This window comes from Pristis pectinata, chromosome 2 (genome assembly GCF_009764475.1).
Source record: "Pristis pectinata isolate sPriPec2 chromosome 2, sPriPec2.1.pri, whole genome shotgun sequence".
NCBI lineage: Eukaryota > Metazoa > Chordata > Chondrichthyes > Rhinopristiformes > Pristidae > Pristis > Pristis pectinata.
In genome coordinates this window covers 56054482-56078642 of record NC_067406.1, presented here as the reverse complement: position 1 = coordinate 56078642, position 24161 = coordinate 56054482, and the positions used below count along the sequence as shown (strand labels likewise).

Genomic DNA, 24161 nt, shown 5'->3' with positions numbered 1-24161 from the left:
AAAGAGTATTTTGCCTTCTGGTAGTTCATATGAACAGTTTATGTGTTTTATGCAAACTGTTGGAATTATGAAGACCAACATGCAAGTAAATTGCTTAAAATTAGCATTTAATATATCACTGTAATAGGTTCCTTCATTGTGTTGCTTTATTCTTAATGTATTCGTCTAAGTTAAAATGGCAACAAACTTGGGGTCTTTCAATTACATGGAGTTTGCCCTTCTGTTATTTGAGTTATTGGTTTAAATTTTACCTTAATATATTTGTGTGTAAGAAGAGAATAAGGAACCTTACCGAACTGTTTGGATATTTAAATTTATGTATTTGTTATTTGTGCTGAAGAGAGCATTTAGTCTGCCTGATGTTACTGGGTACTGCCTTAAACATTAATTTGCTTTGACAATGGAAAATCACAGAGACACTAGAATGATCTTTTTGAACATGTCAGTCTCTACATAATATCTGTATGAAAGTGAAGGGGTTTGTCAACTGCATAACATATCTCAACTGTACACCAAAAGAACCTAGTCATAAGAGTGATGCACTGCTCTTCAAAACACTTATGGAAATATGTAGCACAATCCTCATTTTGGAAATGTATTAATTTTAGTGTTTTTTTATCAATATATACTCACAGACTATGATTGCACAGGCAAAGGCAGTATTTATTGTCCATTTCTAATTGCTCTTGAACTGAAAGATCATTAGGCCAGTTCAGAAAGCAGTTAAGTTAGCCACATTACTATAGTTCTAAAGCACATATCAGCAGATACTGTATGGATGGCAGATTTGCTTGAAGGACATTAGGTTTATAGCATATTGGGTTTTTAGGACAAGGCAGCAGTTTTGTGGCCACCATTATGGAATCTAAATTTTTATTTCATTACTTGAATTTACATTCCTTGTGCTTCCAAATCAATAGTCCAGGCCACTCGATGCTGGTCCAGTAACTTCACCAGTGTGGTATTGCATCTCAATTAAGGTACTGATTCATTAATGCTAAACATATTAATTTTAACAATACTTTAAGCATGATATTCCTGGCATGTAGCCATGACCACCAAAAATGCAATATGTGCACCGTTTATTATTTCACATTTGCTTGAAACTAGACAATATTTTAGAAGCATTGGTAACAATTTGGTGTATAAACTGAATGGTATGTGAGTGGAGTACATCATGGCTTTATAAAAGGTTTTTAAAGCAACTTGAAATTAGAGTGCTTTTTGCTGCTGAATATTGAGGTTTATGCCTTATCAGCTGATTCGTTTAATTCATTCTCAATAGAAATTTCTAATGTTAAAAATCAAATTAATCTGAAATACTTTATTATCATACAAGCTAATGTTTTGTTAGGAAACTTTGCGGAGATTCTGTAATAAGTCTGTTTGGATTTGCAGGATTGATTACAACAACATCACGAAAACTAGACCGGGAGCAACAGGCAGAACACATCCTTGAGGTGAGCATAGTTTATTTGCATTCAAGACTTTCAAGAACAAAATAATGTTTATTGTTGGTCTTATTAAAAGTAAAAGAAAATAGCTTTGGATATTGATGTGGCTAAATCTGATGTTGTTTATGTGGATAAGATCTATATCTTTGAATCTACATCTCCGTACATCTTTTCTTAGATATGGCATACGGGATCCCTGTATTCTATGTCAGCACCATGAGCCTCTGTTTAGCATTAATTAGAGAGTGCTGATGGCTAATCCGTTAGAGATTTCTGAAAGGAACATGAATGTGGGCCCCATTCCTGGCATGAAGACACATGAAATCCTCTTGATTTCTTGTAGCACATTTGTTTCAGTTAAAGGTACTGAAAATACTTCGAAGTAAGCCTTATGAAGAGGCCTTGTAGGAAATTTCATCTAAAATTTTAATATGTGGCAAATATTTATCAGAAATAAATAAATTGTTTAAATGGAGATCAAAGGTAAATATTTTAACAAAAATTAACATGCGTCTAATATTTTTATTCATTCTTAACTTCCCTTTACTGCCTTCCAACTCCTCTGATGATCACCTGAGTGTGAAGAGTCATTCTGACAATTGTAATTATTATGGGTTATGTATGACATGTAATGTGAGCAGTTGGCTGAAAAGCCTCATTAATAGTTATGTCATTAATAGTGCACAAAGTGTAATTGAAATCTTGCATAATTTTCATGCATGTCTTAAAATTACAATTTAACTGTCATATGGAACTTGTATTTCATTTTCTGTTCAATAGATACAGGTGTTCACTTGTTAATATTGAGAAAGCACTGTGATATTCTTATTCAACCTTGATAATTTGCTTAATTTCTTCGAACATGCCTTGGCACAGATTGTTTAGAACTGGCACAAACAGAACTATTGCTTGCTATTCTCCTGTATGAAATAATAAAGGAGAAAGAAAGATTAAATAAGAAGAAAGCGTATTATCTAAGTGTTGAGTGATTGCAAAGCTCTGAGATGTGGAGGGATCTGCGTGTCCTTGATAATTCTCAAAAGGCTGACAGGCAGGTACAGCAGGTAATTAGGAAAAACAATGCTGTTTTTTATTTTCAGAGGATTGATGCAAATACATGGATGTTTTTCTGCAATTTTATTGGGCTCTGGTGAGGCTACATTTGGATACTGTATGCAGTACTGGTTTTCTTACTTAAGGAGTGATATTAATAAGACAGAAAGTTCAGATAATGTTTACTAGACTAATATGTGGAATGGGTGGGTTGTCTTGTGAGGAAAGATTGGACAGGCCAGGCTTGTACCTGAATGAGTTTAGAAGAATGAAAGAAGACTTGACTGAAACATGTAAGATCCCAAGAGGACTTGACAGGTGGGTGTCGAGAGATTTCCTGTTGTGGGAAATCTGAAACTAGGGCTCGCTTTACAATAAGGGATTGCCAACTTTGGACAGCTGAGACAGCCTTTTCTCTGAGTGTCAGGAGTCTTTGGAACTGTCTACCCCAAGGGCAGTAGAAGCAGAGTCTTTGAATACTTTTAAGGTAGATAGATTGTTGGTAGGTAATGGAGTAGATAGGAGTTGAAGTTGCAATCAAATCAGCTGTGATCTGATTGAATGGTGGAGCAGGTTCAAAGGGCCAGGTTTATTTCTGGCTTATTGGCCATTTAGCAGTGAACGGCAATGTATTGTTAAGTTTCCTGCATTGTGGTTATATGTAGTAGTGCCATAATTTGTATTTTTCTATATTTTGATAAAAATAAATTGTAATTAATTTTAAGTTGTAATTCAGTAGCACTCAGGCCTTGGTCTTTGGGCATTGCTGAAGTTTGCAGTGTTGGGTGAAGACAACATTGAAATAAAAGCTGGATGTACTTGTGTTGGGGAGAAACTGTAGAAAAGGGGAAGTTAACGTTTCTGGTCAATGAATTTTCATCAGGTCCATATAGAGTTGGAGTTAAAGCAAATTTTAAAACTCAGTGGAAGGAGAGAACAAAAAGGAAGGTCTGAGTTGGGGGGAAGACCTAGAAAGATTAATTCATACACACAATAGAAAATAGGGGCAGGAGTAGGTCATGCGACCCACTCTATCATTTAGTACAGACAAGACTGATCCTTTGCCTCAATACTATATTGCTGCTTCCTCCACATACCCTTGATGGTTTTGTATCTAGAAATCTATCCACCACCTGAAGAATATTCAGCCTCTACAACCTTCTGAGGTAGTGAGTTCCACAGATTCACCACATTTTGAGTGATGACATTTCTCCTCATATCAGTCTTAAATGTCTTACCCCATATCCTGAAGGTGTGGCCCCTTGTTCTGGACATACAACCAGTGGAATCATTGACCCCATTTGGTTTGTCTCGCCCTGTCAGAATTTTGTTTGCTTCAGTGAGAGCTCCTCGCACTTTTCTAAACATTAGTTTAAATGCCCCAATCTCTCCTCCCATGACAATCCTGCCATCCCAGGGATCAGTCAGGTGGACCTTTGCTACAGTTACTCCACAGCATCATATATTTGAAGTGACAAGAATCCAAAGAAATGTTCAATGTGAGAATATGACCGGCCAGGTGGAAGAGAGATGATGGTGAGATGGGGTTGGCTTTGCCTCTGTTTAATGAAAAATTGAGGTTTCTGAGGTTACACTGGAAATGTAAATGATTGAAGATCCAGGGTGAAATGAGAAGCTTAAGACATGGACAATGGAAACTCTTGAAAAACAAATGGAAGAGCGCATAGTAAGAGAAGTAAATGAAGGTGGGAAGAAATTGGAAAAGAGGAGAAAAAGAGAGGCAGTGTTGCCTTTCCATTCTGTTTCCAAAGTCTATAGATTATTAAGAATGTGGTGGAGAGTGGTGCTTAATGCCCTTCAGGTACTACATTCTGTGAATGTTTCTGTAATTATCCAATATTCTACAATGTAATGCATGATGTTAGATGGTCTGACTGTTCTTTCAATGAAGCATTTATTCACGCAGCATCTAATTTACTGGTGCTATGCATGGTGAAGTATATTCTTAATGAGAATAATTAAATAAAAGTTTTCTTTTGCCATTTTCCCATAAGTGAACTTTTAATTTTGTATGGCTAATGCTGTGTCATTTTTATCAATATCAGCTTTGAATGTACTCAGCAACTGGGAATCTGTGGCTTTCAAGGTGGGGAATTTCCAAAGGTTTACCTGCCTCTGAGGAAAGAAGCTCCGTGTTTGTTGGAACATAGAGATTTACATTTGAAAATAGTAGTGATTACAAAGGGGACTTCATTTTGACGATTTCATAAATTTGCTGCTGTTCATGACATAATTACCCAGAAATTTTGGAGGTAACTAAAAAGATTGATGAAGCTAGGGCAGTAGATGTTGTCTCTGGACTTCAGTAAGACATTTGACAAAGTAGGCTGGTTCAGAATGTTAAGGCGCGTGGGAATCGAGATGAGCTGGCTAATTGGATCCAAAATTGGCTTGGTGATAGGAGTTAGAGGGTAGTAGTGGAAGGATGCTTTTCTGATTAGAAGACTGACCAGTGGTGTACCGCAGCGGTTAGTGTTGGGACCTTTGTTGTTTGTGGTGTATATTAGCAGCTTGGATGTGAATGTTGGAGGTATATATATAGTAAATGATACAGTTAAGGAATCTTAATGAACAGGGGGACCTTGGGCTACAAGTTCATATTCCCCTTAAAGTGGCAATGTAATTGGATAGGGTGGTGAAGAAGTCCTGTCATATCATAGCTCAGGGCATAGAATATTAAAGTTAGGACATTTTGATGAAACTTTCCAAATGTGTGGTAATCAGTGTTTTGTAGTTTTGTGTGTAGTTCTGGTTGCCACAGTATAAGAACGATATAGTTGCACTGGAGAGAGTGCAGAGGTGATTTACTAGGAGAGGATTGGAGGACTTTAGATATGGAGAGAGATTGGATAGGCTGAGCTTGTTTTCCCTGGAGTGAAGGAGGCCAAGAGGTGACCTGACAGAGATATATAAAATGATAAAAGGCATAGATGGGGTAGATAGTCAGAATCATCTTTTCATGGTAGGGGTATCAAAAACAAGAGGGCATCGGTTTAACTTGAGCAGAAGGAGTTTTAAAGGAGATTTGGAGGGAAATTTTTTTCACACAGAGTGGTTGATATCTGGAATGTGCTGCCAGATACAGACCTAATGTGGGAAAATGGGCTTAATGTAGATGGCAAAATGGTTGGCATGGACGTGGTGGGCCATGGAGCCTATTTCTGTGCTGCACAACTCTGACTTTAAATTCAATTACATTTTTCAGATGAAAATTGGCACCTAAGCATAATGTTGTCAAGGGAATGCAGATTAGGTTCTAAATGTCAATGAAGACTAAAACAAGGCATCATGGTCTCATGCCAAAATAAATGTTAGGCCTTTTTTTTTAAGTGTTAGGCCGTATCCGCCTATTTGATGAGCCTTTCACAAAACTGGCCTGCACTGGATACAGCCAGTGCCAGACTAGCTGAATTTGGGAAAAACCTTGTTTAGGTGCTGCTCAGTGAGACTGCTGGAGGTTCCCAACAAAAAAAGTATGGTGGTAGATCATTGCAAAGCTGGGAGCTATAGGCTGGATTCTCCTGAGTTTACAGGTGCTGAAGGGCATTGCTTGCTCCCTTCCATTCATTAAAAAAACCTAAGCCCAGTATCTCAGACTTCAGGCTCAGCAGTTTTTGCACAAGGATTGTACCTTCTTTCAATACATCCCAGCAGTTTGAAATTTCTGCATGGTGTTGCACCAAACCATGCTGAACAGTAAAAAAAAATCACACTAGTTTATATTATATTTCTGGTCTCCTCTAGGTTATCTGAGCTAGGGCACAGTTGGAGTTCATTAATCCTGTGAGAGAAAACCATCAAGTTTTCTGTTGTTAGAAAAAAACATAGAAACATAGAAAAACTACAGCACAATTCAGGCCCTTCGGCCCACAAAGCTGTGCCGAACGTGTCCCTACCCTAGAAATTACTAGGCTTACCCATAGCCCTCTATTTTTCTCAGCTCCATGTACCTATCCAACAGTTTCTTAAAAGACCCTATCGTATCCGCCTCCACCACCGTTGCCGGCAGCCCATTCCACGCACTCACCACTCTCTGAGTAAAAAACTTACCCCTGACATCTGTCCTCTTGTGGCCACATTTCAGTCCTGGGGAAAAGCCCTCTGACTGTCTACCCGATCAATACCTCTCATCATCTTATATACCTCTATCAGGTCCCCCCCATCCTCCGTCGCTCCAAGGAGAAAAGGCCGAGTTCCCTCAACCTGCTTTCATAAGGCATGCTCCGCATTCCAGGCAGCATCCTTGTAAATCTCCTCTGCACCCTCTCTGTGGCTTCCACATCCTTCCTGTAGTGAGGAGACCAGAATTGAGCACAGTACTCCTAGTGGGGTCTGACCAGGGACCTATATAGCTGCAACAATACCTCTCGGCTCCTAAATTCAATTCCCCGATTGATGAAGGACAATACACCATATGCCTTCTTAACCACAGAGTCAACCTGCGCAGCCGCTTTGAGCGTCCTACGGACTTGGACTCCAAGGTCCCTCTGATCCTCCACACTGCCAAGAGTCCTACCATTAAGACTATATTCTGCCATCATATTTGACCTACCAAAATGAACCACTTCACACTTATCTGGGTTGAACTGCATCTGCCACTTCTCAGCCCAATTTTGCATCCTATCTATGTCCCTCTGTAACTTCTGACAGCCCTCCAAACTATCCACAACACCCCCAACCTTTGTGTCATCCGCAAACTTACTAACCCATCCCTCCACTTCCTCATCCAGGTCGTTTATGAAAATCACAGAGCAAGGGTCCCAGTACAGATCCCTGAGGTACACCACTGGTCACCGACCTCTACTCAGAATACGACCCTTCAACAACCACTCTTTGCCTTCTGTGGGCCAGCCAGTTCTGAATCCACACTGCAATGCCCGCTTGGATCCCATGCCTCTTTACCTTCTCAATCAGCCTTGCATGGGGTACCTTATCAAATGCTTTGCTGAAATCCATATACACTACATCTACTGCTCTCCCTTCATCGATGTGTTTAGTCACATCCTCAAAAAATTCAATCAGTCTCGTAAGGCAGGACCTGCCCTTGACAAAGCCATGCTGACTATTCCTAATCATATTATACCTGTCCAAATGTTCATAAATCCTGCTTTTCAGGATCTTCTCCATTAGCTTACCAACCACTGAGGTGAGACTCAGTGGTCTATAATTCCCTGGCTATCCCTACTCGCTTCTTGAATAAGGGAAGAACATCCGCAAACCTCCAATCTTCCAGAACCTCTCTCATCCTCATCAACGATGCAAAGATCATCGTCAGAGGCTCCGCAATCTCTTCCCTCACCTCTCACAGCAGCCTGCGGAACATCTCATCCAGTCCCAGTGACTTATCCAACTTGATGCTTTCCAAAGGTTTCAGCACCTCCTCTTTCCTAATATCTACATGCTCAAGCTTTTCAGGCCTCTGCAAGTCCCCACTACAATCCCCCAGATCTTTTTCCGTGGTGAATACTGACGCAAAGTATTCATTAAGTACCTCCGCCATTTCTTCCGGATCCATACACACTTTCCCACTACTGCACTTGATAGGCCCTATTCTTTCGCATCTTATCCTCTTGCTCTTCACATACCTGTAGAATGCCTTGGGGTTTTCCTTAATCCTGCCCGCCAAGGCCTTCTCATGCCCCCTTCTGGCTCTCCTAATCTCCTTCTTAAGCTCCTTCTTATTAGCCTTATATTCTTCCAGAGCTCTTAACAGTACCTAGCTCTCTGTACCTTTTGTATGCTTTTCTTTTCCTTTTGACTAGATTTATTATAGCCTTTGTACACCATGGTTCCTGTATCCTCTCATGACTCCCCTGTCTCATTGGAACATGCCTATGCAGAACTCCACACAAATATCCCCTGAATATTTGCCACATTTCTTCCGTACTTTTCCCTGAGAACATCTGTTCCCAATTTAATCTTCCAGTTTCCTGCCTGAGAGCCTCATAATTCCCTTTACTCCAAGTAAACGCCTTTCTAGTCTGTCTGTTCCTATCTCTCTCCAGTGCTAACGTAAAGGAGATAGAATTATGATCACTATCACCAAAATGTTCACCCACTGAGAGATCTGACACCTGACCAGGTTCATTTCCCAATACCAAATCAAGCACAGCCTCTCCTCTTGTAGGCCTATCTACATACTGTTGTCAAGAATCCTTCCTGAACACACTTAACAAACTCCTCCCCATCTAAACCCCTCACTGTTTGGAGATGCCAATCGATGTTTGGGAAATTAAAATCCCCCATCACAACAACTCTGTTATTCTCACATCTTTCTAGGATCTGCTTCCCTACCTGCTCCTCAATATCCCTGTTACTATTGGGCGACCTATAAAAAAAACACCCAGTAAAGTTATTGACCCCTTCCTGTTCCTAACCTCCACCCACAGAGACTCTGTAGACAGTCCCTCCATGACGTCCACCATTTCTGCAGCCATGACACTACCTCTGATCAACAGTGCCACTCCCCCACCTCTTTTACCTCCCTCCCTGTCCTTTCTGAAACATCTAAAACCCGGCACTTGAAGCAACCATTCCAGTCCCTGAGCCATCCAAGTCTCTGTAATGGCCACCACATCATAGCTCCAAGTATTGATCCAAGCTTTAAGCTCATCCACCTTGTTCACAATACTCCTTGCGTTAAAATAGACACATCTCAAACCTGTCTGAGCACGTCCCTTCTCTATCACCTGCCTATCATACCTACTACTAGCTTTCTCTATTTGAGAGCCAAACACCTCTTCCCCAGTCTCTCCAGTTCGGATCCCACCACCCAACAATTCTAGTTTAAACCCTCCCCAGTAGCCTTAGAAACCTCCCCGCCAGGATTTTGGTTCCCCCTGGGAGTCAAGTGCAACCCGTCCTCTTTGAACAGGTCATGCCTGCCCCAAAAGAGGGCCCCAATGATCCAGAAATCTGAATCTCTGTTCCTTACTCCAATCCCTCAGCCACGCATTTAACCTCCTCCTCATTCTGTTCCTATACCCACTGCCGCTTAGCACAGGCAGTAACCTGGAAATTACTACCTTTGAGGTCCTGCTTCTCAACTTCCTACCTAATTCTCTATAGTCTTTTTCAGGACCTCATTCCTTTCCTTACCTATGTCGTTGGTACCAATATGTACCACGACCTCTGCTGTTCTCCCTCCCCCTTCAGGATATCTTGGATGCGATCTGAAACATCCTGGACCCTGGCACCTGGGAGGCAAACTACCTTCTGTAGTTTCTTTCCTGCATCCACAGAATCGCTTGTCTGCCACCTAACTATAGAGTCCCCCATCACTGATGCCCTCCTCTCTCCTTCCCTACCCTCCCTGAGCCACAGGGCCGGACTCTGTGCCAGAGATACTGCCACTGTTGCTTCCCCCAGGTAGGCTGTCTCCCCCAACAGCACTCAAGCATGAGTACTTATTGTCAAGGGGTACAGCCACAGGGGTACTCTCTAATACCTGACTCTTCCCCTTCCCCTTCCCCCTCCTGACTGTGATCCACTTGTCTGACTCCCGTGGCCCCAGTATGACCACCTGCCTATAACTCCTTTCTATCACCTCCTCATTCTCCCTGACCAGACGAAGGTCATCGAGCTGCATCTCCAGTTCCCTAACCATTAGTCCCTTCTTGAAGTTACTTTTGTGTGGACATTGGTCAAGGACAAGATTCCAGCATCTGCAGACATTTTGGGTGTGGAGCTCTAGATTCCAGCACCTGCAGACGAAATGTCGACTGTTTATTTCCCTCCATAGATGCTGCCTGACTTGCTGAGCTCCTCCAGCATTTTGTATGTGTTGCTCTGTACTCCAGCATCTGCAGAGTCTCTTGTGTCTCAAGATTGAAGTCAGATGTGATGCTCTCTATTTAAAAAAAATTGCATAAAAGGAGAGAACATGAAGGAATTAGTGGAGAAGTTTAAAGAAAAAAGATGGCAAGGAGCAACTGAAACTAAATTATCAAGGAGAATAAAATAGTATTTAACATTCATCAATTACAAAAGGAAGGTTTGTTAAGGAAAAATAGCCATTGTGGGATAACCTGGGAATTATAGACCAATAGCTTAACATTGGTGATAGGGAAAATAATGGAAGCCCTACCAGAATATAAGAGTTGCGGCATTATGTTGCAACTTTACAAAACACTGGTTAGGCCACATTTGTATTATGAGCAGTTCAGGTCACCACATTATCAGAAGGATGTAATTGCGCTGGAGAGAATGCAGTGAAGATTCATAGAACAGTATAGCACAGGAACAGGCCCTTCAACCCACTATGTCTGTGCCGACCATGATGCCAATTTAAACTAATCCCATCTGCTTGCACATGGTCTGAAGATAAAAGCAAGATACAATCTATTCCATTCATAGGGCAGTGTTTTATCCAATTTGGAGAGCATTGGATCATCTGTGCCATCCCAAACCGACACAAGCACTGTTCACCTGACCCTTTGATCCCTTCTGTAGGATGTTTTCCTGAGTGGAGCATCTATTTTTACAGCTTGTACTTAGTTGCTGAATCTCCATTGGTTGAGAAATTTCCTTGATCATATTGCATGGACAAAGTAAGCACTGTGCAATGCATTTGATACCATTAAGGTGCGTGTGCGTGTGTGTGTGTGTGTGTGTGTTTAGAATGTTTTTGTGTTCTCCCTGGAGGCAGTCCCCTCTGTTATTCAGGGTAAATGGGAGTCAGCTGCCATGCATTTTGATGGGAAGAGTAGAGCTCACTTACAGCTGCAAATCTAGATGCTATAGAGGAACAATAGGAACTTGGATTACAAATGCACCAATTACTACAAGTTGTGCCATGAAACTGAAAGAGTTTGATGAGGAAAGAAGAGAGAAGGCTCAAGTGGAACATTAGTGTCAGCACGGACTGTTAGGACCAAATAACCTCTTTGACCCATATAATCTGTGTAAACTTAGATAGGTTCACACTTGAAGATGGACTCATGAACAAGGAAGCAGAAGCTGGATAAATTGAGTAAAGACATACCTAGCAGGAATCTTGGGGGTGGGGGAGTGGATGGGGAAACAGGAAGCAAGCAGAGAGATTTATTTCACCTGTTCCAAAGTAGGAGATGAATCTTTAATAGAAAAAGCCACATATGTGAATCTATTTTAAAATCTCTCTCCATTAGCAAAAGCCCATTTATTTTCACAACAGGGAACTTATAGGTAGATATTGAAATACACAGAGAACTGACATCTTTCTATAAGCTATTTAACCTGCCTGCATAACATGAGAAGATAAAATGAATAAACCTGAAACAAGTTTGAGCTTAAAAAAACGGCCCTGCAGAGCAATGGATGTTGGGAACAGATTGTCAGGAAAAAAAGCAGTTGATATTTTGTCAATTAACTCCAGTAAAAGGTGGATAAACATCTGGTCAACAATGGAATTGACAGTGATAGGGTAAAATAAAGCCAAAGATAATCACACACTCTGCAGGATGCAAAGGTTTCTCTTTGTTCCTTGGATCGATTCTTAGTTGTCATTGTGGCCTTTGAAAAGTGAAGGTTAATGGTCTGGAATTTTGCCTCATTGCTCTTATTGAATAGGTGAAGAATTTGCAGACCTAGATTAGATAGAGTCCAATTTGTAGTCAGGCCAATGAAAATATTTATGCCAAAATGGCTTTTCTTGCATAATTTTTTTGGACATGGCTAACTTTCCTAAAGAGTGCTTGCTAGAGTAAAGTATTGTGTTCTTTAATATAAAGAGTCCAATACACATTTGGGGTTCCCATTGCCATTTTATCTCAGCAATTGACTGTTTGCTTTAAGCAGTTTTCCTACCAGAAGAACAGCAGAGAATATCCCTTTCAGTGACCTGGAGCAGCTTCTGGACTGCACACAAATAATCTGGCCCATGGCCACAAGGGTTCCACAACTACATTTACAGCCACTGTCCCTTGCCCCTCACCGTTCCCCGAATCTGACATCTTAAATTTTCTTTAGCTGTGGACTGCCTCAGGCCACGATAAGGGGTGGAGGGTAGAAATGTGTTTTCTGCCAACAAAACACTTGCCTTACAAAATGACTTCCAGCCCACAAACTGGATGAATTGTCCCACTGACACAGTAGAGTAATCGGCTGTTTCAGCCTTGCAGGTGAAATCTGTCTGAAATCTGCCCACTGATTATGAGGGACATACTGTCACAAGACTTTTGTTGAAGTTTCATTAATTGTGTTTCTTTAAGAGGCAGTTACTGTGATGTAATGGGGAAAGTCGCTCCTGTTTGGAAATGATAAAATATTTATTTTGTTACCCTGCTGCTGTAGGCTGAGGGGGCTGTGTTTTTTAAATGATGCACTTCAAGCAGCAAGCAATTCTTTTATTGTTGAGCACTAGGGTGCATTACAGTGGTTTGGGTACTCATACAATTGATGTGATTCTTAAACGTCTCACGTTTGATTTGTGCCATGGTGCTTCAGACAAACATTTATGACACTGAAAGGAAACGTTCAGACTCTGTATTCCTCTAAATATCCACTTGGTAGCTCTGGCAGTGAATTTGGGGCACCATAAAAAATGCGCATGATGAGACAGCAAATTAATTTACTTACATAGAGCATGATTTCTTTGGCTTTGAATGACCAGGCTTCCACGCGTGAGTAATAATTAAGATCATTCATTACAGTAGCACAATATACATATTCCAAAGCTAGGGGCAATAGATCAGAATACTGCTTTCAGGTCTCCTTACTTTGGAATGTATAGCTTAAACAGGTGTTCAAAACATTTCTTGATGGATAATATTTTCATAAATGCGAAGATATTTAACTGTTTTGGGGCAAGACAAAATAAGGGACTTTGAGGTATAAATTAAAACATTTTTGGGCAGAAGAGTTATCTTATTTTTAACTGTGCCTCAAGAGTTCACTAACTTCTGCCGAGAATTGCTAATCACATGAAGTTTGGTTTGATCACTGAAACAGTCCCTTTGTCCACTGAGTACATGTTGACCATTAAGCACCCATTTGCACTAATCCTACATAAATCCCATTTCGTTCTCCTCGCAGCCCCATCAACTGCCCCCAAAACCTACCACCTAGCTACACACTGGGAACAATTTACAGCAGCCAATTAGCCTAGCAACCTGCACAACTTCGGGATATGGGAGGTAACCAGTGCACCTGGGAGAAACCCATGTGATCACAGAGAAAGTATGCAAACTCCATACAGACAGCACTGGAGGTCAGGACTGAACACAGGTGACTTGCTCTATGAGGCAGCTGCTCTGCTGTTTGTGCCGCTGTGCTGTGCTTGGTCTTTTATCTATCGTGAAAGACCAAGTGATCGAGCAGTTGAGCAGGTGTCAGTTGATCAAAGCAAATCAGCATGGATCTGTGAAGGGTAGAGATGTCTGATTCAACTTGGATTTTTTTTTGTTGAGATCATGGTGGATGTTGGAGCACCTGTATGGATTATTGGGGATTACAAATGATAGTGAAAATGAGGGAGGGTTCTGAGGAGGAGGCCATTGGCTAATGTGTGTCTGAGGGAGAGAATGGAGTGTTCATGTGCATAGAGTTTGTGCAGGTGTATATAACCATGAAGTGTATGTGCTCGGTACAGACAGCAGAGTTTTTCCTCCATTCTCTTGGACCTCCTTGCCATGGGGCCAAGATCTCTCCTAGTGAGCTCTGTGTGATAGCTCATGTGTACAAAACTGCCCCACATTGAAAGGATACTATGCAGAAATGTTTTCTACTCCTCAAATGACCTTTGGGAGCAGGACACCAAGGACTATTGTCATTGCCTGGAAACTTGGCTACTTCAGCACTGATATTGCCATTCCTTGTGAAGTATTGTGGGTGGAGAAGATCATATTAGGAACAGTATGCTGGTACATCTTCTGAAAGGGCAAGCTGGAAGAGGAGTACCATTTTCAAGAGGTGGGTTTTGCCTTTAAGAATGGGATGGTCTGGCATCACAGTAACTCCTTCTGTGAGATAGGGGAATGCCTTGTGACATTCCAGTTCAGATGGAACCAGCATGCTATGGCCATCAATGTATGTCCCAATCCTGACGGTCTATGAGGACTTCTGTTTTGGCGTGGGAGTAATCCCTGGTCTGAGTCCCAGCAAGAGGAAATACTAGTTCTCCTTGGTGACATCAGCATCAGAATCGAATGTTGTGATTGGTAAGGCCAAGACAGGAAGCCTAATTCCAAAAAAATTCAATGCAAGTTTCAAGGACAACCCCTTCCGAGGATACACCCATGTTCGTGTCCCTGGAGAGAGAGCGTGCACTGTCCACTGGCACTCTGGAGGCCTTCTGGGACCGGTGGGTGCTGCAGGTGCTGAAGTGCATTCTGGACAAGGATGGTCATGCTATAATTTGAACTTGTATTTGTATATAATTTGATATTTTTGATGGATGTGTACATATTGTAAAATATGTAAATCTAATTTATAAACAAGTTTTTAAAAAAAAGATAAAATGGGCTTTTTAAAAAAAATGAAAGCAGACAATTGATAACTCAAGTCAACGGGAGCTGCAGTATCCCCAGTGTCTTGAAATCTACTATAATCAGCAAGGGTCAATGGTTTGGTTTCTGTGCCGAGACCGGTGGATGAATGGCCAGGAGCAGCAGCTAATTACTCATGAGTATAAAGTATGGTGTGACTGAAAACACCATTGTATCTCAAGGGACGAAGAAAAAACCTAGATTGACAGGCATCTGAAGGCCAAAGTTCAACAAAAACCCCAAACAGATTGTGGGTGGAAATTGTGCAGAAGATACAACAACAATAAATTGTGGATTCTTCAGACCCTCTGTGGCCCAAGCACCTAGATGTGATTGGCCAAGAACAGAGAAAGGCTGGTAACGGACTGACGGGCAGTGAGCACCCACTGGAAGGAGCACTTTGGAGATCTCAACCAAGATTCTTGTCTTCAACACAAGTATCCTTGACGCCATCTCACAGCATATTATCTACTCCAATTGATTGAAAAGGCTGTTTCCAGCTGAAAACAACATAGGCATCTGACACAGGCATAGTCCCTGCTGCAGTTTAAAGCATGGTGGAGAGATATTTTTGACAAGAATCAATAACCTCCTTGCCCTTGTCTGGGAAGATGAGCGTATGTCCGGGCACCTGAGGCACCACAATCATGACCATTGTTCAAGTTCCGATTATGATATTAACAGGGGTATCTCCTTGGGGAAAATTATTGTCAGAATCTTCCTAAACTTGTTTCCATTGGGTGAAATGCTACTCCCAGAGTCACAATGTGGATTCCATCTATCAGAGATAAAATGGAGATGACCTTCATTAAGCAAACAATTTCAAGAAAAATCTAGGGAGCAACAAGAAAGGTATATTGCCTTTCTTGATTTCAATAAAGGCTTCTCAGTCAGATCAGAATCAGTAGTGAAAATCTTTCTCAATTGGCCATCGTTAGAAATTTGTTACGATTCTATGTCTGATGCATGGTGGCATTCAAGCTGTGATCTTAACCACAAACCCAATCCCTGTACAGACACGGGTCAGGCAAGGTTGTGTCATCATTCCCACCATCCTCTCAATCTTCCTTGCTTTCAATAGAGTTCATAGATAACTAACCAGGTTCAAATTACAGTTGCTTAAAAGGTACCCATTTGTCTTTTCGGTATATCCTGACTGGTTTCTTTTGTTCAGTTTGCTTTTACCCTGGCTGGCAGATTGTGGCTGGTATTTATTATCTGCTATTATCCAGCATGAAGTTTGAATTGTTTCCTTTGTATTTTGAGCCTTTCTTATTCACATATGGACAACGCATTTGTTTCTTGAGCAGTGTTTTGTTGCATTTAGCTACCCTTCTCAGTGCAATCACTTGTACTTGATCACATAATTTCAAAAAGAAATAGGTTAATCTATAGATCCTTTGTGGTTCAGGAGAAAGTTTTTTTTCACCTACACAATACTGTATATTGGGTTTTTTTACCTTCTAGAACTCTTTCACCAGTAACACTAATGCATGATTAATGCTGCTGTTACAGAGTAATGGAATTGTATTTGAAATGTTAAAGATAAGATATCTTTATTAGTCACATGTACATCAAAACAACACAGTGAAATGCATCTTTTGCATCAAGTGTTCTGGGGGCAGCCCGCAAGTGTCGCCACGCTTCTGGCGCCAACATAGTATGCCCACAGTTTCCTAACCTGTGCGCCTTTGGAATGTGGGAGGAAACCGGAGCACCCAGAGGAAACCCCTGCAGCACACAGGGAGAATGCACAAACTCCGTACAGGGACAGCAGCCAGAATTGAACCTGGGTCGCTGGCACTGTAAATAGTGTTACACTAACCACTACAACTACCGAGCCTGTAATAAAAACATTAAACCATTTGAATTTTATTGGCAGCATTTAGCAGGAAGGTGGTTTAGTTTAGTAGGTGGAGTGACAAAGTAAGAAGCATATTGAAATGTTGATTGGCTAAATATAGTCTCTTCCCTTTATTTAGTAAGTAAACAGTTATTGACCATAGTGGCCTAGAATAATTTCCATTTTTGGAACACTTATCATGCAGCAAAAAATTTCAAGCTCCTTCACAGGAGGCTGATCAATAAAAAATGATACTAACCTCCAAAAGGAGATTGCGGGGCAGATGAACCAATTCTTTGTTGAAGTAATGGCTTTTAAGGACAGTCTCAGGATAACAAAAGCGTCACTGTTTCAGCAGTGGATGAGCAGATTGCATGGGTACAGCCAGACTCTGTGCGGAAGTTGACTAAGTGATGGTATGGTTATGTGGTTCAAAAGTCATGGGTGTCAGGTATGATATTAAGATTAGTGAGGCAGGTTCAATGGGCTTAGTTTGCTGGGATAGGGATGGTATTGGTGGTAAAGGAAATGGATTTGGTGACAAGGGCACCAGTGGCAATGGTCTTGGTCTTCCCTTGGTGGAAGCTTTTGCTTATCCTGTACTAGGTATTTAACAAATAATTTGGCACTTCGAAAGCATTGGAGGTGACGAGAAGTGGTGGTGAGGTTAGAGTTGAATATTACACTACACACAGACAGTGGATGCTATTTTTTCAAATGATGTTGCTGAGGGTTGGCAGGTAGCTAAGGAATAGCAAGGGGTCAAGGAGAGATCCTTTGAGGATATCCAGGGATAGTAGTCTGGGGCAGAGCATGAAAAGAAGCTATTTCTGGTGATTCTTTGGCTAGAACTGGATCGATGGGGTAAAGCCAAGCAAACTGTGGCCGCATCCAGCTGTACGACACTGAATAGATAAACAGTCATGGGTAGTATTACTCTAAGTTGTGATTGCTTCATATAATGTGCTCATGCATCTGTTTTTTGCCATTCGGTTGTTCAGTAAAACAAATGGAATATGTGGATTGTGGGGATATGGGGAAGGATTAAAGTACAGGAAAAATTAAAGCTCTTTCAGTGTAATTTAGAAAAGTGCACAGATGCCTTTGTGTCTGGGAATGAAAAAAAAATTGGAGCTCCTTGGTATTTCACAGGACACTACAGAAGCTGTTGATAGTTGGATTTAAATATGTATAGCCTGATCTTGAAATGTTCACTAAACCTCAAATCAGATCAAAGAATTCACAATTTACAAACAAAATCTGAAGCTATTGTTGTTTCGATGAAAATGAAAAGCAATCATCCATCAGAATCTGAAAATAGTCGACATTTTGGGCTGAGACTTTTCACGCAGTAAAGAATTTCTGTTCAAAATATTCAACTATCTTCATTCAGCTGCTGCTAGAACACATTGTATCAAATTTTGATGCTGGTAGTTCTTTATTCTCTCCACTTCAGTTTGTCTGCTCAAAATTACAGCTTATTTGAACAAAATTCTATGATGGAAAACATCACTGTTTATTTCTCCAGTTTCATTGGCAGACATAATTTTTGGTGCAAGGGTTTGTCTTAAAACACTTACAATGCCATTTAATTATTACTCATTTATGTCACAGAGTTCACTCATAGCAATCCATTGAAATAATATTCAATATACTTGTTTTATGGTCTGAATTTCTGGCAGGCACCCAAAGCAGCCTGCCTTTCGATCACTAAGAAATTCAGACCTTTGCTAATCTCACTAAAGGAAAATCGTGTTGTAATCATGGAGTGACATTCTTTTTCCCTAGTAAAAGTATTGAGAACAAAAATTTTCCCTCCTCAGCTGGAGTTGATTAAGAAAAAACGTTTTTATGTGGTGAACAATAGACAGGCACTAGACACAACACTTGACACCAAGGAGAGAGACAAACCACGTGTGGTTGGGCCCATTCTTTTACTTTCTACACATGCTTGAAGTGTTAATGGACAACTCACTTGTAGTCTGAGGAAAATCCAGTTGACATTTCACAATTAAAAGAGGAAGGGAAGTAGTTACTGTTCAGATCTAACATTCAGTGTTTGGCTAGGATGATGCAGCATTTTGACCCAAAACGTCTACAATTCCTCCTCCCCCCCCCCCCCCCCCCCCCCCCCCCCCCCCCCCCCCGACCCTGCACAGATGCTGCTCGACCTGCTGAGTTCCTCCAGCAGATTGTTTGTTGCTGAGAATTATTACTATCTGTGGGTATATTTGCAAATTGAGTGAATTTTATTGATTTTATATGATTATCATGAATCACTAATATTTTATCTTAGTTGATTTTATTTATGATTATCATGAATCACTTACCAATATTTTATGATTGCTGGGCTGGAAAGCATGGCAGCAAGGATTCCAACCCAGCAATGGTAAGGTCTTATATGGTTCAGAGGTGACTCCAAACACATTCAGACACGTGCACCCATTACTTCACCAGGAGGAATAATTGTTCCCCACGCAAATCACCCTTGTCTTTTTTTTGAGAATATTGTCAATTAGATTTTGTGGCCTGTGGCGTAGTTCAAAGGGACCGCTGTAACATATTATGTTTTAGAACCTAGTAAAATTTTGATCCAATCAGCTTGCTTAGGATTCTACAGAAAACCCAAAGGCAAAAATGATTGGAGGAGCCCCATTTAGTGCCATTTTTTTTCCTGCTGGCTAATTTAAGTAATTGCAGTCACTCTTAATACTATTAAAACACTGAAATCCAAGTTTTATGTGCCTTGTAAACTATAGTGTTTGGCCTTGGATTTCCCTTGCCCTTTTCCAAGTTTCTTCCAGCGTACAAATGCTTATTATTGCTGCAGGGCATTGAAAATAGTGGTCTCAAATTACTTTTAGTAAAGCAAAAGTAAGACTGTTTCTTTTATCTGGGAGTAACTAATTTTATTTAATGAGAAAATTTTCTACTTTTTTTTGAATGGCATATATTTGGGTACCAAACAATATTTAAAATACATGTTATTAAACAATTTTGCTTCTTCTGCTCTTTTAACAGGTAACAATTACCGACAATGATCGCAACCCAAAAACTACTGTTGCAAGGGTTATAGTGAAAGTTTTGGATGAAAATGACAATAAGCCTCAGTTCTTGCAGAAGTTTTATAAAGTTAAACTTCCAGAGCGAATAAAACCAGATCGGGAGAAATCCATTAAGCGGGAACCCATCTTTAGAGTTGTTGCTGCTGATAAGGATGAGGGCCCAAATGCAGAAGTATCATACAGCATTGAAGAGGGAGATGAACAGGGCAAGTTTTTCATTGAGCCTAAAACTGGCGTTGTCTCATCCAAGAAGTTTTCTGCAGCAGGCGAATATGATATTCTCACAGTAAGTATATCTGCATTTTTCCTTGTGCAATGTGTACCTTGTATTCATATATACGAGCTCAGAAATTCAGGTATTTCTATTTATGAGGAAGCAGGTGTCCAAGGTCTTCTCTTGATTGAACAGTGTAGCTCTTGATTCCCTGAATATTGCATCAGACATTCATTTAAATGGAAAGGGCAAGGAAGGGTATGAGTTTGAAATCCTGCCAGTGTCGTAATGGATATTAGGAGTCAGGACTAGGATTGGGAACAGCCCAGGAGCTGGGATTATATCGGGGATCTCAGAGAACCATTACCATGGAATCGGGGGTGAGTTGTCGTATTGTGGCATACTAAGGAAAATAATGTCTGTCCATTCTTTATTACATCAACTTAACCACTTTTCTTGCATACAGTGGAAAATAGTTAGGCCTGATTTCCCTTGCAGCTGACTCTGACTGCCTCGGGGTATCTTAGGGAGTGTCAATGAGCTTCTTATTTATATATGCTACAGACATTGTCAATGCTTGTTTCACAGTTGGGTAAAGGTATTTTTATCCTTGTACAATATTGTGTAAATGTGTGCCTCCATAGCTACCACCTGGAAAACATAGACAACTATGTCCTAAATGCAGGTCTGATGTTGATTAAATTCTAGCCATTTTCTTTTTAAATTAAATTTTTTAAAAATTTTATTTAAATTTTAAATTTTATTTACAGCGTGGTAACAGGCCCTTCTGGCCCAAAGAGTCTGCGCTGCCCATTTTAAACCCAAATTAACCTACCCATACGTCTTTGCGATGTGGGAGGAAACCCACGCAGACACGGGAGAATGTACAAACTCCTTACAGACAGCGACGGGAATCGAACCCCGATCGCTGGCGCTGTAATAGCGTCGCGCTAACCACTACGCTACCATGCCGTCTTTGTTAACAATGTTCATTTCCTCATGGAATCCATTACATTTAATATGTTGAGTGAGGTGCTTAGTGAAACCTGTACTGGTGGCTAGTGGAGATGAATTCAGATACTTTATTTACATACTTGCTGTGCAATTTTTCATTGCGGTGTCCTTATCTGAAATACTTGGATGCAAATAAAAGAGAAAGGCAATTGTTCAATTGTCTTCACTTTCTTTGTACTGCTTGAAGAGCTCAAGGTTGGGTTGTGCTCAATCCAGCGTGCCTCTATTCTCACCTTTTTCTATAGCTCCCTTTAGGACCAGTTGAACTGCAGCTGCCAGTTCTTCCACCTGCAGCAGCCAGACTGCAAGCAGTGACTAGGCCTCAGGTAATGAATACTGAGGCTCTACCTCCAATTTGCCCAACTTTCTGCTGTCAGATGCCTTTGGTAATCAGGTACATTTTAAAAACAGCTAAAATAAATATAATTAAAAAAAAATAAACATTTTAAGATAAAATAAAGAAAAATACACCAATTCTGGGCTTACCACTTTGATCAACCACGTGCAAATGATGTCAAGCCAAGGGACAAGACCTGAACTGGGCTGTCAGTTTGGTACACTTGTGCTCTGCCCCAGGCTCCATGCCGAGTCCAGAGGTGGATTAGTGGGTCAGATCCACTGGTATCTAACCACCAGCTCAACTCTAACTTTCATTTTGCAATACACAGGCATGGAAGTCAAAGATGAGCAGGCCCATGAGGGGGACATCAGCAACGGTTCTGTACATTCCTGATATTTCCTTAAGCAATATATTTTACATATTTGATTAAGATTTGTTTTTTTTTTGACAGATAAAAGTTGTGGATAATGGACGCCCTCAGAAATCATCTACAGCACGGCTGCACGTTGAGTGGATTGTGAAACCTGAGCCGCCTTCTGTACCATGGAACTTTGAAGAACCTTCATTTTCCTTTAGTGTCATGGAGAGTGATCCAATTACTCATATGGTTGGAGTCATTGCTGTTGAACCAATTGGAACTACCCTCTGGTTTGATATCACTGGTAAGGAATATGATGGGTCTCTCGCCAATTGCATTGCAGTCATTGACATATGAATCATTTTTCCAAATTGACTACTTTACAATATTAGTTAATTCGAGTGCAGATTTTTTTTTTAAATTTTCGCCCCATCTAGTTTTGAATTTGGTGTACTCTCCAATAGGGCTAAAGTGCTTACCTGTTTCCTGGATAATAAACCTCTTCAGAAATGATCACAACTTGCATTATATTGGATTGTGCAAATTCAGCTGATCCCATAAACCATGGAAGTTTGGAAAAAATGACTTTTTCCATTAGTGGTCTATTTTCCAATGAACAAAATTTGAGAGTCAAATATCCATCCCTCATTTACTATTAGGAGATGAAAGCTGACCCCAGTCCTATGTCCTGTGAATTTGTTAGATAGCAATCAGGAGCAAAATCCCTGACTAGTTTTACTACCTGTAAGAGGCACAGAGGATTATTACAGTGCCCTACTGTTTTCTGAGTTAATTTAACCCATGGATCTTATTACCTTGCTGGCCTCAGTGCTACTAAATACAAGTCATCATCACATATTTTTATGTGCATTTATTGATTTTTTTTCTACATGAATCAGATTGATTATTAATGTATTATTCTATGTATGGAAATGCATGAATAAATGAGTGGAAAATAATGTTTGTAACAAATCTATGTATGTCAGACTGTCAATTGGACCTAATGGACATAATATCTGTTGTTTACATATAAATTAGAAATCTTGTTTATAAAAATGACATTATAGTAGTACTAACAAAATAAATTTTATTCATAATTGTAGATTTTGATTTTATTTTAGAAGTTAAAATTAAAGAAAACCACAATATCTAAGACCTATATCTGAGATTATATTAATTCAGTATTTTATTGCATTTAAAATATGATCTAAGTCTATTTTGTGATGGTTAACTATATTTGTAAAGAGAGTAATACAGTGTTTGTTCAGTGCAAGCACATACATGCAGTGTAAATTGCAGTTTGCTTAAAAACTGGGAAATGAGTGGTGATTATTCTATCCGTACTCCTGGTGGGGAGCAGCACTGAAAAAGGGAGTGCATCTCGGAAGGTTACACGTGTTTGGCCTTGAAGTTTCACCTATTAATCTCATCAGACAAAAAAATCATGGAAGATGCCCTCCACGAGTACTGCTTTCCACCAGGAGCACAGGATTATAGAAATATTTTTATTGGATTTTATATTATTTTTCCTCTTGTTATGCACCTTTTTATGTAGATTCTCATTAACTAATCTCATTTCTTTTCTTTTCTATCCTTGCTGCCTTTTCTGTCTTCGACTGTATTTCTGGCTCTGCAAGGTGACAATCAAACTAGAGAAATGTTTTATATCTTTCAGATGGCTTGTGATCTGAACTGTACAGCAGAAGGTATCTTCTGCCATCTCATAGTTATACTTTGGTGCTACATTATGCAGTCTACTAATTAGATTCGGATTGGAACTTTTATTCTTATTTTTTTGCTATTCATACACTAAGAAAAAAGATTGCCCAAATAATTTATATCTTGTATGAAAGTTGGCAATTTTAGCACAATTTATGGTGTAACTGATTGCATAGAATGTTGATTAATTGTCTAATTCAATGGATTTGTTCATTCTATGTGTATATCTGTCACTCTATATTAAAACTTCCATCTGCATGCACCATTTATTAACTTTTTAAAATTATAGTTTCCATATCCACATTTATAATGGATATGTAAGCTTGTCAGACTGCACGTCCTTCCTCCTCAAAGGAGCACTAGAGCACCACAATGGTTTGAAGAGAGTGATTGAAATAGATACATAGGCAAACTATTATAAATGTGGATGCAGAAATTCAAAGCTGGTATTATAATGGCAACATGAATAACTTTGAAACTATGAATGAGTTATGGTTACATACCCAGTTCTATTATTTCTATATTCTAACCAAACTTCATTTGAAAAATTTACACTTAGTCCTGACTTTCCATGTGTAACACTGTGGTGTGGTGTATATACATATGAAATAGTGCA

At 40.1% G+C, this 24161-nt stretch overlaps 1 protein-coding gene across 7 annotated transcripts in view; it reads left to right on the top strand.

The window, feature by feature from the left end:
• The window catches only part of fat1a (FAT atypical cadherin 1a), a 158473-nt gene that overhangs the window by 72207 nt on the left and 62105 nt on the right, over window positions 1-24161 (top strand). For 5 of the 7 annotated variants that reach the window (XM_052035519.1, XM_052035499.1, XM_052035482.1 and 2 more), the window contains exons 4-7: window positions 1399-1460; window positions 19857-20186; window positions 21920-22130; window positions 23464-23532. In XM_052035519.1, the coding sequence (XP_051891479.1) occupies window positions 1399-1460; window positions 19857-20186; window positions 21920-22130; window positions 23464-23532 (672 nt within the window). The remainder of the gene's footprint in view (window positions 1-1398; window positions 1461-19856; window positions 20187-21919; window positions 22131-23463; window positions 23533-24161) is intronic. The other 2 variants (XM_052035490.1, XM_052035509.1) reach the window with 1 other exon arrangement.